This window comes from Eleutherodactylus coqui, chromosome 10, assembly GCF_035609145.1.
Source record: "Eleutherodactylus coqui strain aEleCoq1 chromosome 10, aEleCoq1.hap1, whole genome shotgun sequence".
NCBI classification, from domain to species: Eukaryota; Metazoa; Chordata; class Amphibia; order Anura; family Eleutherodactylidae; genus Eleutherodactylus; species Eleutherodactylus coqui.
The window spans coordinates 60792192-60806096 of record NC_089846.1 but is presented as its reverse complement, the minus strand read 5'-3'; the positions used below and the strand labels follow the sequence as shown (position 1 = coordinate 60806096).

General features: G+C 44.7%; 1 protein-coding gene across 2 annotated transcripts in view; it reads left to right on the top strand.

The window, feature by feature from the left end:
* The window catches only part of ZC3H4 (zinc finger CCCH-type containing 4), a 32115-nt gene extending 20644 nt beyond the window's left edge, over positions 1-11471 (top strand). For both annotated transcript variants that reach the window (XM_066581128.1, XM_066581129.1), the window contains exons 9-14: positions 957-1070; positions 2151-2258; positions 4775-5550; positions 5636-5874; positions 6825-7061; positions 7764-11471. In XM_066581128.1, the coding sequence (XP_066437225.1) occupies positions 957-1070; positions 2151-2258; positions 4775-5550; positions 5636-5874; positions 6825-7061; positions 7764-9136 (2847 nt within the window). In that variant the 3' untranslated portion in view covers positions 9137-11471. The remainder of the gene's footprint in view (positions 1-956; positions 1071-2150; positions 2259-4774; positions 5551-5635; positions 5875-6824; positions 7062-7763) is intronic.
* The last annotated feature ends 2434 nt before the right edge of the window (positions 11472-13905 follow it).

The window sequence follows — 13905 nt, the reverse complement described above, 5'->3', positions numbered from 1 at the left end:
CAATGCGACTTCCATCCTATGCGTTTTTCCGCTATCTCACTTTTTGTCTTTCCTATAAGAAGGTTTGGACATGGGACTGGGCCTTGACTTTATGAAGGGTTAGGTATTGGCATTTGCCATTCTTTATCAACGTCCTCTGGCTTCAAAGTCAGCCGCCCATACCTCTCTACAATGAGTCGCTCATGCGGTTCCTCCATACCATTCTCCTGTCCCTTGGGACCTTAATCTGGTACTGGACATTCCGCAGGCTCACCCTTTTTAAGCCGTTGAACAGCATCCCGATCGTCTTTTCTCCTGTATTGCATACCTTGCTTGCATACAAATGGTCTATCTTGGTGTCTGCAGGGGATATAGCCAGTAGGAGGAGCTTAATACTTCTTTTTTTTGCTTAGTGTCCTCTTAATAGCTGTACCCATGGTTCTAGGCTGTGTCCCCGCAATGAACGAGACAGAGATTTTACAATAAGTACAAAGATCCGATTTTATGGTGCTTTAGACAGGTTCCTTTTAGCAATCTTTTTTGGGGGGTGAAAACCAGTCTTTTTTATTTTTACTCTTTGTGTTTGTGGCATTTCTTTTCAAACTTTAGAGTGCTTTGTGTACATGTTCCCCATAGGCTTCCCTATAGAACTAGAAAAGCACTTGTTACAATTGTAACTAAATTAAAAAAATAAGTAAATAAATACTCGATAAAAAACAAAACAGAAAAACGCAGTGAATTTAGAGTGTTTTTCAAAGTGGTTAAAAACTCTGAAATAATGTGTGTGTAGGAGGCCTAGAAGGTCGTCTGTCGTGGAGATGAGAACTGTAGGTCTGTATCTCACAGTTACCAGACCTGTTTTTTCAAATAATCGTACGTGTTTTTTAACTAGGAGTATTCAAGTATTCAGAGAATTCAATGTAATACAAAGCACAGCTGAACTGTTTCTTGATTGCAATTTTCCTATCCTTCTGCAGGGGGAGCATTGTAATTTCAGCCATGATGTGGAAGTACCAAGACGCCGAGGACTTTGCAAGTTCTATATGACGGGTTACTGTGCCAGAGCAGACAGCTGTCCGTACATGCACGATATCCTTTCTAATGTACATCTTTATGATAGTTGTAGTCTCATCTAATTCTGGAATATATACATGTATTGCTCAAAACAATTAAGGGAACACCTAAATCGCATCGGATCTCGATGATCTCCATCTCCACACGCTTTCACATCTGTACTGTACACGATCTAAATCTACTTCTCTGTGAAGAGAACAGGACGCCAATGGCGACCTGCCGATTGTGTTGTTCTCTGGTGAATGGCACTTGATCCGCACGGTTGTGAGCTGTGAGCACAAGTCCCACTACAGGACATCGGGCCATCATGGAGACTGCTCATCACAGCTTGGTCAGAAACTTACAGATCAATACCAATAGTGACAAGGACACCAGCAGAACTAAAGTAAAATCAAGAAGGAGAGAGGAATTGTTTCCATTCCCTTTTTGGGGGTGTCTTGCTGTTGCCTCCTTGGTGCTCCTGCAGTCACCTTCATTTGCACTAAAACAGGTGAAATTGATTCACAATCACTTCTGCTTTCTAACTGGACAGTTGGATATCCCTGAAGTCTTAGTGACTTGGGGTTAAACAATGATGATTAAGTGCTCCTGGCATTTTTGAGCAGTGTATATTTAAATGATTATCAAGGATTTTCAGCTGATGTCTTAACATTAGTGGTTTAATTTGAAGACTCCTGATAACCATTAAAATGGGCTGAAGTGCAATATTGGAGCAGCCGCACTCCTGTGTACATCTTTCTGCCTGGATAAGTAGTGAAGGGGCATAGCACTTCTTCATTCTGATGATCAGTGTGGTTCAGAATCCCACCAATTAGGTCAAAACAACCCCTTTTTAAATCTTTTTTTTTCTGGTCAAAACCATCCCTTCCTATATGCCCAACAATGATTGGTTTTTAATGGGCACCCTGCATGCCTAGAAGTGATATCCCTCTCCCCCATATTAGCTTGATTCCCTTCAAACCAGAAGAAGAAGCAAAGAGACTGTTCCTAAATGTTGCAGTGTCCATCCCATGGTTTAGTTTGCTGAATGGTCCCCATTCACTTGGTATGAGCAGGTTTGTGATATGTGAATAGTTTTTCCTTAACATTTCTCACATGATTTCCCTTGTAAGGTATATCACACCACAGGCAACTGTGTTAATGGCGAAGAGTGTATGTTCTCCCATGAACCACTAACGGATGAAACTCAGGAATTACTTGATAAGGTGAGATCAAAATGTAATACAAAAAGGATGCGCATATATGGAATACGTGGTTCAGAGTTCATGTTTTTTACCTGTCGCCTTCTTTTGTGCCTTGCCTGTGAGGCTTTTGCTACAGCTTCTAGCCTAAAGGCATCTTCCTATCTTGCCAGTTAAAATTCTAGTAATAATTACATTTTCCTGATGTAGTTATTACAATTTTCAAATGCCTTCTTTTTAGTTTTTGTTGCATTATTCCCTGCTATCATTAGGCACGGTCACAGTGGCTGTGCTTGTGCAATACCATTTATACATGTTCCCAGCAACTTCTGCAGTTTCTTTATAGTTAAGTAGGATGGCGCTAGTGCGTGTCCAGTAGCCGTTCTAGTCTGCTGCATATATTGCGGTGTACAGCATCAGTACCTGGCAGATCTTGCTTCTCGCAAGTCTTCTCACATGCTGTGCTGCGGAGCCTAGAACAGTTCACGCCAGCACAGTGCACAGGAGGCTACACTGCCCCTCAGGGAGCCTTACCGCAGCATTTTTTTACTACACTTGGATTACGTCAGGAGGTTCTGTCACAGCTGCTGAAAACAACATTGTGACGGAACCCACAAATGGAGAGGGACGAAACTATTCACTGTCATTAGTAAAAAAAAATGGACTTCAATATAAACAAAGAGTAGTCAGCCGAGTATGGGTGGAGTGGAAACTATGCACGCTTTGTACGTCATCAGACCCAAATACCAAAAGAGTCCAATATTGTGCAATCCCATTGCGCATGCGTGGGATCTCCTCATTTGCGTAAATTTCGACAATGACTACGCATGCGCTATGAGATCATCAGGATGCCATCATTGTCTGCATTTACACAGAAGGTTGTTATGCTTCTCGCGTGATGAGGGGATCCCGGGCATGCGCAATGGGACTGCGCAAGTACGCCCGATGGATGGCAGCTAAATTATTGGCTCCTTCCACTGTCATTCACGTGCCACAGTATGGCTGTCTGTTCACAGGCGATGATCTGCTGACGATAAATCGCCCGTGGATCACGCTCTGTAAAGCTTTCCATAGGATTACTATGGAAAGCGCAGTGCCGGCATCGACTAGTGGAGAATCATAGTGATTCTCTGCTCGTGGGATTTAAATCGCGGCATGCTGCAATTCTCCGATGTGAGCCTATCTATTAGATAGGCTCATCTCGGAGACCTGTCAGTGCTCGCCCGATATTCCGCCTAGGCTGTGGACAGGGGGCCTAAAGCAGAGTAAGATGAGGTATGTTATGCACCTGTGGGTGAGGTTTTTATTCAATGTGTTGGTAATGATTGGATATTGATTTAAATAAATGTGGGCAATGACGGTATATGTAAACCAGCTTTAGTGCTGTCAGTGCTCGCCCGATATTCCGCCTAGGCTGTGGACAGGGGGCCTAAAGCAGAGTAAGATGAGGTATGTTATGCACCTGTGGGTGAGGTTTTTATTCAATGTGTTGGTAATGATTGGATATTGATTTAAATAAATGTGGGCAATGACGGTATATGTAAACCAGCTTGAGAGAGACCCATATACCAGGTCGAAACGTCAGTGTCTTGACCATGGGAGAATAAAAGTGACCCTGTTGGGATTATCCTGTCTACATGGATTTTTGTTCACACCTCTGATGCTGCTTTCCTTTCTGGATATATTAGTGAAATGGACAACACTTTGGTGTCAGTTTGACATGGGTTTTTGTTCGTTTCCATTATATTTGGAATACAGAATAATGCCGTTTACTACGCTATTCTGCAGAATAACATAGTCACTAGTGTTATTCTGTACTCCAAATATAACATAAATCCTATCAAATGGACACCAGAGTGGTGTTCGTTTCACTAATGACAGTGAACGATTTTGTGCTTTTCTGTTCTGTCACAATGCTGTGTTCTCGTGTGTGTCATTGGGGGACACAGCTGATGTCCGTGGCTATAGCTGCTGCTACTAGGAGGCAGACACTTAAGCAAAAGAGTGTTGGCTCCTATCAGCTCTACCTCTCCTGCAGGCACCAAGCTAGTCCATTTTTGTTTAGCGTCTGTAGGAGGCAGGCCTCTTCAATTTTTTTTCTGTGCTTCTATGCATTATGCAAATTGCCATTAGATGGATGGGTGTTTTATAATCTAAACTCTTCTGGGCCCTCTCCCCCTTCTTTGCTCAAACATGCCCATGTTGATTGGCATCTCCCTCTACCTGCTGTAGACTCTGTGTGATCCAATTGGACTGTGCTGCACTTGGGGATTTGGTGCGTGCGCGGTGACATACTTTTATCTGTTTATCGTTGTCTATGATGCAACATGCATGCGCTGAATTCCCAGAAGATCGTTGCTTGATCGATTAGCTATTTATTAAAGTGAAGCTTCACTTCTAGGTTATGAGAGGTATTAGATATATCGCCAAGAAAATGCAATTCCTTATTTCTACAAATTTAAGTTCACCAGAGGAAGTTGCTTCAATATACCTGAACTTGAGATGTTCCTGATGTGCTTGACAGTATGTTGTCTCCTCAGATATTGGCTGAAGAGGCAGAAGCTGGTGCGGAGGATGAGAAAGATGTGGAGGAGCTGAAGAAGCAGGGAATAAATCCTCTACCTAAGCCACCCCCAGGAGTCGGGCTCTTACCCACACCTTCTGCTCCTACAGGATCTTCAGGTCCTTGCGAACCATTGTCACCAACATCTGTTACACCTAATGCACCCATATCGAGCTCTGGTGGTTCTAACTCTGCCCCACTTCCTGGTGGTCCGATGACAAGTGGGCCGCTTCCTGGAGGACCAGTTCCGGATATCCAAATGCCTGGAAGCCCTTTGTCAGGAAACGGTATTCAAGGAGCTTCAATGCCTGAAGTCCCTGTGCTGGTTGGTCAAGTTCTTGGTGGTCCAATACCAATTGGTTGCCCTATGCCAGCTGGACAAATGTTTGGTGATCCTGTGCCTGATCTTCCAATTCCTGGAGATCCAATGCAAGGAGGCCAAGTGCACCCAATGCATATTGGGCCTGGTGAACCCTTACCACTTGAAGGTCCAATGCCCCCTTATCAAGGAGGCCCCATGCATCCCTACCAAGGAGGCCCTATGCCCCCAATGCCAATTGGCCCCATGCCTCCAATGCAGGAAGGGAATGGCGTTTCAATGCTTGGAAGCCCAGGATCTGGAGGACCTTCAATGGACCAAATGCCAGGAAGTCCTGGATCTATGGATCCACAAATGTGCCAACGAAAAATACCTTCACTGTTTGAAATCGTTGTGCGACCCACAGCCCACCTGGCACACAAATTAGGTGTTAGGTAAGTTATGGTAAATAGTCATTTTTGTCCTATGTATGTGAGAGCACTCAGTTCTTGATAATTTTTTTTTCTTTTATTTATTTAGACCACCCGGTGCACCTGGCGGGCCTCCAGGGCCACCTCCACAACGATTCCCTGGACCAATGGGTCCTCAAGGCCCTATGCATCACGAAATGGGTATGGAGGAAGGTCCTCCTCTGATACCTTATGGACCCGACGATGACCCTGAAATGATAGCAGAGGGTCCTCCTGTCCCAGACTTCTATGGTGAATATTATCAAGATCCCAGTATGGAAATTGGGCCTATTGTAATGGGGGATGCAGGTATGTAAACCTTTCACAGACTACATTGACTGTTCTACATTGCTGGAGTATTATTTATGGTTTAGGGTTTTGCAGAGTATGAGCTGTGAGGTTCCAACCTTTTCGAGATCACTTATGTTCACAGTATCCCTTCTTTGTGACCCAAATTTTAGTATAACATTTTTACCCTTTATTAGTATTTTATCATTTGAAGCTTTTTTAGGCTGTTTTATATCCTGAAATGTACTAAAATATGTAACATTATATTGCACAACATATACACTGTTTAGAATATTGTGGGAACACTTTTGCATCACAGTATAACCCAAAGTCAATTATACTTCAGGGATATCAATCTGCCCAGTTAGGAAGCAGAATCCATTTAATCCGCTTTGGTGGAAGTAAAGGTGACAACAGGAGCAATGGAGAGGCAACAGCAAGGCACCCCAAGAAGGGACTGGAGACAATTCCTCTCTCATTCCTGACTGATTCTTCTCTAGTTCCGTGTTTTGCTAGTATCTTTGTCACTACTGGTACATGTCTGGCGTTCTGTTGTTGTCCCTCCGCGATTACATATTGGAGGGCGCCCTCCCTCTGTGAACCCTTTACATGCCACGATCAACATGTAAGGGGTTACCAGCGGGAGGCCAACTGACTGTTGCAACCTGCTCCCACTGCAGATGGTGTGGCCTCAGCTTTGGAGCCCGCACCATGCATAGGACGTAAACTGACGTAATAGGTGCGGACAGTCGGTATATGCCAAATGCAAATAAAAAAGCAAAACACAATGACTTAGTCTTCAAGGGCTCAAAGGCACAAGCTGTATAAGTCAGGCTTGGATAACAGTGTATGTGTAATGCTTTTATCTTCTAACATGAGTTTGGGCCTGTAAATTAATCTCTGAGATCTACACATGCACAGTTTAGGAATTTTTACTTCTTCTCAGTAATATAATTTCTTTTGGTTATTAGGGGTCTATGAAGACTATGGTGGGATACAGGAAGACCCTCGGCAGTACCATGACCAACCTCCAGAGCAGGGATTAGAGGATACTGATGCACCGGCCGCTTTCAACAAAGGAAATATTCCTGACTTTTTACCCTCTGCCCAGCGTGCCCTTTTCCTGCGTATCCAGCAGAAGCAGCAGGAAGAAGAACAAGCAAAAAGGTCGGCTGGAAGCTCCCTTCAGGAAAAGGACAATGAAGAAGGTGACGAAACATTCTGCATTCTTGTTTAAATCAAAATCCTCATACACAAGTGTTTTTTAACACTATAGCCATAGTATAACTGAAAAAACGCCAAAAGTCTACCAGGTGCAACCTTTATGGGACGGATTTAGTAAGTAGTTCCAGTACATAAGTTAAAAATTTTAAAAAAGCCCCTACTGGAGTGTGGGAGTACTACACATCGGTTCAACTGTATGTTCGGGTTTTGCATGGGGAGAGTGGAGAAAAACGTAGCCACACAGCTTTGATGGCGACTTATCTCCAGTGGGAACAAAACGATTGGACGTTGGAATTCATTGCTCCCGTCCTTTCTTTTTCCCCAACATCATCTGTTTGGGAAAGCAGGGGAAGTCCTCATATACATAGGAGAGTCATCTGGGCCCGTCAAGAACAATGGGTTCAGTTGATTATAGTCTAATGTTATGGAAGGCTTTCAGAGAGTGCGTTGGCACTAAAGTAAATGTCTAGTTTACTGCAACCATAGATGACACCTGGATTGATGATAAGGTACACTTTTATATGGGTAGCTTGTATATCAGATTTATCATTCATTATACACACCAGGACTCTGTGAGCTGTCTTTAGCTTACCTGCTCCACTATATGGAGGGGGCAGACCTGTTTATATGAAATGACACAAGTCTGCTCATCTGCTAATCTCTGCTTACAACTTTGTCTCTTCCAGGTGATACTGGTAACTGGTACTCCAGCGATGAGGAAGAAGGTGGAAGCAGTGTGACTTCAATACTTAAGACTTTGCGGCAACAGTCCTCCAACCGCACAGCTCAGCAGGTACCTGCGAGAGACACTGGTGCTGGGGGTCCTGTTGATCCTCGTTTGCAAAAGAATCAGGCCAATGCAGCCAGTCGCCCCACAGACCCACGGCTGTCTCGTGATCCTCGGCTTTCACGAAATGTAGATTCCACCCCAGCTGAGGCAACACCTACTGATCCAAGGTTGTCCAGACATGCGCCCCAGTCCAAACAGGACTCGCCGGTTAGTAAAGTTTCTGCTGAAGAGGAAGATACCGAGAGGTTTCTGCGTGATAAAACTGTTACTATACCTTTAGATCCTCTCCCTGGGCAGACATTGCGAGACCCACGGTGCCAGTTACAGCAGTTCAGCCACATCAAAAAGGACATCAGCTTAAGTAAGCCAAGCTTTGCCAGGACTGTTTTGTGGAGTCCTGAAGACCTTATCCCACTGCCCATTCCCAAACAGGACTTCATACCAGTGCCAGCTGCATTACAGTCTGTGCCAGTTCTTGATCCTCGACTTAACCGTCCAGCCACCTCAGCTCCTCATGACCCACGTCAGCGGGCATCTGCTCCTGACGCACCAGCACCTAACGCTAGCCTCCCTGATTTCGAACTGTTATCTAGGATTTTGAAGACTGTCAATGCTGCCTCTGTGACAGCAAGTCCCGCGACAGCAACTGTTGAGAAACCTTGTGACCCCCGAACTCGTAAACCACCTGCTGACCCGCGGCTGCAGAAATCAGCAGAGCCTCCAAAACCACCTGAGCCAAGCCAGCCCCTCCCAGTCATACCTCCTACTGAAAGCACACCAACAATTGCCCCCTATGATCCCCGTCTTGGGTTGAGCAAGCCTAGTGGTCAAAGTAATGTCCTGAGCAACATTAGCTTGTATGACCCCAGAACGGGGAGCAAGACCACGACTGAGGCCGCTCCTAGCGAAGCAGTTTCTAAGGGACCAGAGAACAAAACTGCCAGTAAATCAAAAGAGCCGCTGTTTGTGCGCAAGTCTGCTCTTGACCAGCCGGACGCTGACAAACCAAACTCTGAACCTGCCACGGACCGATACAACAGTTATAACCGGCCCCGTCCTAAGACCCAAACTGCTTCCGAAAGCAGCCAGCCCGCTGTCCACAACCTCCCGGTGCCACCCGTCTACGGGTTGGTAAAGCAGGCCACAAAGTCCGGCAGCGGCAGCCCCTACGCAGGCAACAGCCCAACACAGGAAAGTGAGCAGGACGCTGGTTCCTTGAAAGATGTTTTTAAAGGATTTGATCCGACGGCATCTCCGTTCTGCCAGTAGTGTTCATACCACCCTGACCCTTTAACATCAGTTAGACTTCTTTTTTTTTATATATTCTTCCACTTATACTTCTGTTAATCCTGTATATAAACCTGAAGATGTAAAGTCTCTGCAATCTGCTTTTAAGGATTGATCAGTGTCTTGTGTAGTGACTGATGTTTCTTTTTGTACATTATTTTAAAGCTCCCTCAAAAATCATGCATTTATATGTATGTATATAGTTCAAAGAACAAAGCAGCTTAGAGAGGACCTGTCAGCCCTCATCACATGACTGTTAAGTCAATTCCACATGAAATAACAATTCGGGAACTGATTTACATAGAAGTCTGTATTGTATTGTTCCTCTGTTATTCCTCTTAGAAATGCATAAATATTTGACAGCTGGGTGTTACTGTTCAACTTGTCCCTGCGCAGTCTCATAAGCACTGCTTGTACCATGTCAGTTTATAGGGACACCAGGCTTTCACAAGGGGAATGGGTAACGCCGTTCTGTCAAATACTTCATACATGTCCAGGAGAGATAACCGAGTGATAACAGTACAGCGCAAGTTTTAGGAAGTGATTCTTCAAAATTGTTCGTTTATGGGAAATGTAAGTAATTACTTAAAAGGGATGTACCAAAAAATTGTTTTTTCGTCTGTTTGTAGGATAAGTGATAAGTTTGATCGGCGGGGTTTCAACTGCTGAGAGCCCCACCAATCTTGAGAACAGGGGTCCCATGTCCTCCTATTCTTGTCATTGTGGAGTCGCTGCAGTGACCTGCAGATTTAATGGAGCGGTGGTCGCACATGGCTGATGGAAACAGTTGAGTACAAGCGCTCGGCTGTCTCCAGCTGTTCCATTGAACATGAATGGAGTATCACCACACATGCAGGGGCTGCAGCAAGGAGAAGAGGGAGACTTGGGACCCCTGTTCTTAGGATCGGGGGGAGTCTCAGCAGTAGGACCCCCACCGATCAGACTTTTCATCACCTATTCTACAGATCGTTAATAAGTTATTTTTGGTGCAACCCTTTTGTCAAATACTCATACATTTTCAGTAGGGATAACACAGTAACAGTACAGCGCAAAGTTTTGAGAAGTGATGCTCAGAAATATTGTTTTATAGGTAACACAAGTATTAAAGTATAACTTTTTTTGCAGTAACTTTTGACATGTCATAGGGACATGTCAAAAGGTTTGATTGGTGGGCGTCTGGGTGTGAAACCTCCACCGATCGCCGGAACAAGGCAGCTGAAGCACTCACCCGAGTTCCGTCACTGCTTGCTAGCGGCAGGATCATAGACTTTCTTTTGAGCCCGTCCTCAGCTAGCAAGCAGTAAGAGCACTGATTTGAGCACTTCATCTGCTTTGTTCTAGCTATCGATGGGGTCTCAGCACCTGCACCCCCAGCAATCAAAGCTTTTTGACATGACCCTATGACAAGTCAAAAGGATTTTAGAAAACACAGTTCTGCTTTGAACTGTCATGTAAGGAGAGCTGACAGATCCCCTGTAAGAGGTAGAATCCCAGTATGTATAGTCGTCCTCCTCCGTTGTGTTGAGTGCATACATCAGTGCAAAGCACACACTGTGTGAACAGGCAGCTACGTTCCTACTTTACTGTACAGAAAGCTGGTTATGTTCTCTCATCTAATTCTGAAATTGCTCTGCTCGTCTATCCTACCAAGTGGGATTTGTGAGCGGCTTGGATTGGATGTGACAGAAGCCACTGTACATATATATATATTTATATATAAATATCATTTTATACTACATTTATGTATGTGCTATATTCTACAAAGAGGAGCAGGTAGACAAAACCAAAAAAAAAAAGTATTTATACTCCAAACTGTAAAGCTTGCCATTTGAGTATTGTAAATTGTTTATTTAAAGTATCCCCCCGACCCAGCGCCATCTTTTTTTTTCTTTTTTCCTGTCAATGTACTCAAGAAAACGTGAGTTCTTTTCCCATATCACAAGACACAGTTTATGGGTTTTTTTTAAAGTTGAAATATAATTGTAAATCACTATTGGCGTCAGGATGAAGAAAATGGACCGTTTTGATTGTCTATAGTCTTCATATTTACCGGAAACGCCGTCTATATATCTGTAGGATGGTTTTACAGTCATGTTGGTGCTTCGGCATTTTCTTACAGCGCTCCGTACAGGATCAGGGTGAAAGATTTAATCTGTCTGAATATCGCCATTCTCTTCTGTCATGTGTATAGCCCATCATCACAAGTACATGCTCAAGTATTAGGGACAACATGGTTCATGTATTACTAGATAATCGCATTGTCTGTAAATATCAGTGACTGACTGGTGCAGAGAATAAATGGAATTTTTCATACTGATCTCTTATTGCTTATGACTTTACATTGGATTTGTGTAATCTACTGTACATCAAAGTGGTGAAGAGGTATTCCAGCTGCACGGTCAGACCAGTAAGGGCTCCTTCATATTGGGACTTTTGGGTTTCGTTTTCCTGCTCCGTTATGGGAAAGTTGCACCCACTGACCGAACAAAACCATCATATGACATCACTGAACAGACCCCAGCTGACATTACTAAGCACCATGTGAGGGCAGACCACCGTATCACATGAGTCCCATCCTATGCCTGCTCACAATGTTTTTCCAGAACATCACAAGCAGCCTCCAGCTCCTTGAACAGCATCTTCACCATAAGGAAGCTCTGGAGACAGAAGCTACACGTTCCCATTCTCCATTGCACTCGCCCACGTAAGTGCACCTTCACACCAAATAGCACCCAAAATCTGCAGCACTTTGCTGGATGCTCTGATCCCGGCAGCACATACCACCCAGCTGAGCTGTAACCCAACATCCAACCGATCGGGTCAGAAGGAGAAGGCTTGTGTTTTGCAGGACAAGCTGTATTTTTCAATGCTATCGTTTGGGAGCACATAGAGAATTCACTTTTTTTCTTTGTAAAGCAACTCCTCCTTTGCCATGAAAACGAAACTCCAAAACAATCCATTTGCTGTATAAATGACATTATCTTCTTTCTTGAGGTTATTACAATTACTGCCATACCAAAGAGGTTTTTGTGGGATGAGTTGTAGCCTTCATTTGTACACTGTGGTACATAGGATTAGCTTTACTCCTTTTTTGGAAGGAAGGGGGCGGGGAGAAGAAAAGATGACCAAAAAAATGCATTGCTGCTATTTTTTTTTTACAACATTCACTGTGGGGTATAATTAACATTCATTTTATGGCACAGGTTAACCCCTTCCAATCCAGTGTTGGACCTCGTCTGACATTGAGATTTCCCTGCATAGTTCCCCATGTCAGGTGAGGTCCGACACGTTTCTAACACTATGAGGAGAGCTTCGATGTCAGACCTCTCTTTTGCATATGTATATTACACTATGGGATCTGGGCATGCATCGATACGCCTGTAAGTGACAGGTAGCCTACCATTAATAGAAATACAAACACAAAAGGCTCGTGATCACGTTGTGGGACAACTATGAGGTCATATAGGAGGAACCCCTTTCCTCCTGTCGAACCACTTGGATGCTGTGTTCACTATGGAGTCTGGCATCTGAGGGGTTAAACAGCTGGGATCAGAGTTATCCCCATTGTGACTTACAATCTACAAGGGTAGGGTAAAGGAGACAGTAGGTGAGGGGGGTAGAATCTGCTCTTCCCGTAGTGTAGTGGCAGCGGGGTTACGGTAGTGTTTTCAGGTTTCTTTCAAAGGTGGGAGAGTAATTGATTGGTGTAGTGACTTCCAGAATATGGGGAAAGCGCAGGAGAAATCTTGGAGATGGCTGTGTGAGGAGCAGAGGAGGAGGATGTGTGGGGATATAAAATACAGCTGACACCTCATGGCACGGGCACAGCTTGTGTGCCTAATTAGTAAGTTCCAAGATACGGCCTCCATGGACTTGTTTTTCCAGCACATCCCACAGATGCTTGATGGAATTGAGATCTGATGAATTTGGAGGCCAAGTCCATCACCTGGAATATTAGTTCTTCCTACCGTTGTGTACTGATGGGGTGTACAGGGGCAGCTGCTGCTACATGCGTCTCCCTGCACTGACACTGTAGCCAGAATTATGCTTCAGCAAAACTGTATTGAGTTCTGGATAATCGGTAAGACTTGATAGGTGGTGGATTATCACATTTTCTAGATTACTGGACTGCTGCAGAAAAATACACAAAGCTCACTTCTAAGGGCCCAATCACACTGGTGTATATTAATGACGTGTGCTGTGTATTCTATGGCCCCTTAATTGCCTATGAAGCTCTTCAGATGGCCAATTTTTTTTACACAGACTGATGTGGTTGGTGGAAAAAAAAAACGCTGCATAAACCTATTCTACATGGGCAGAGTCCATGGGGATGGGACAGCACGTGGGAAGATCTCCATGTGCCATCCAATGAGAATTGCGTCCAAGTTTCTCAGGCGGTGTGAACTGGGTCTAAGGGTGCATTCAGACGACTGTATATCGGCTGGGTTTTCACGCCCAGCCAATATACGGCATCTCTCTCTGCAGGGGGAGGAGGCTGGAAGAGCCGGGAGCAGTGCTCTGAGCTCCCGTCCCCTCTCTGCCTCCTCTCCACCCCCTCTCCGGCCCTCTGCACTATTTGCAATGAGAGGAGGTGGGATGGGGCGGGGCAAAGTTTTGGGAATTAGCTCCACCCCTGTCCCGCCTCTCATTGAAAATAGTGCACAGGGGTGGAGAGGAGGCAGAGAGGGGGCGGGAGCTGAGAGCACTGCTCCCGGCTCTTCTAGCCTCCTCCCCCTGCAGAGAAGGACACC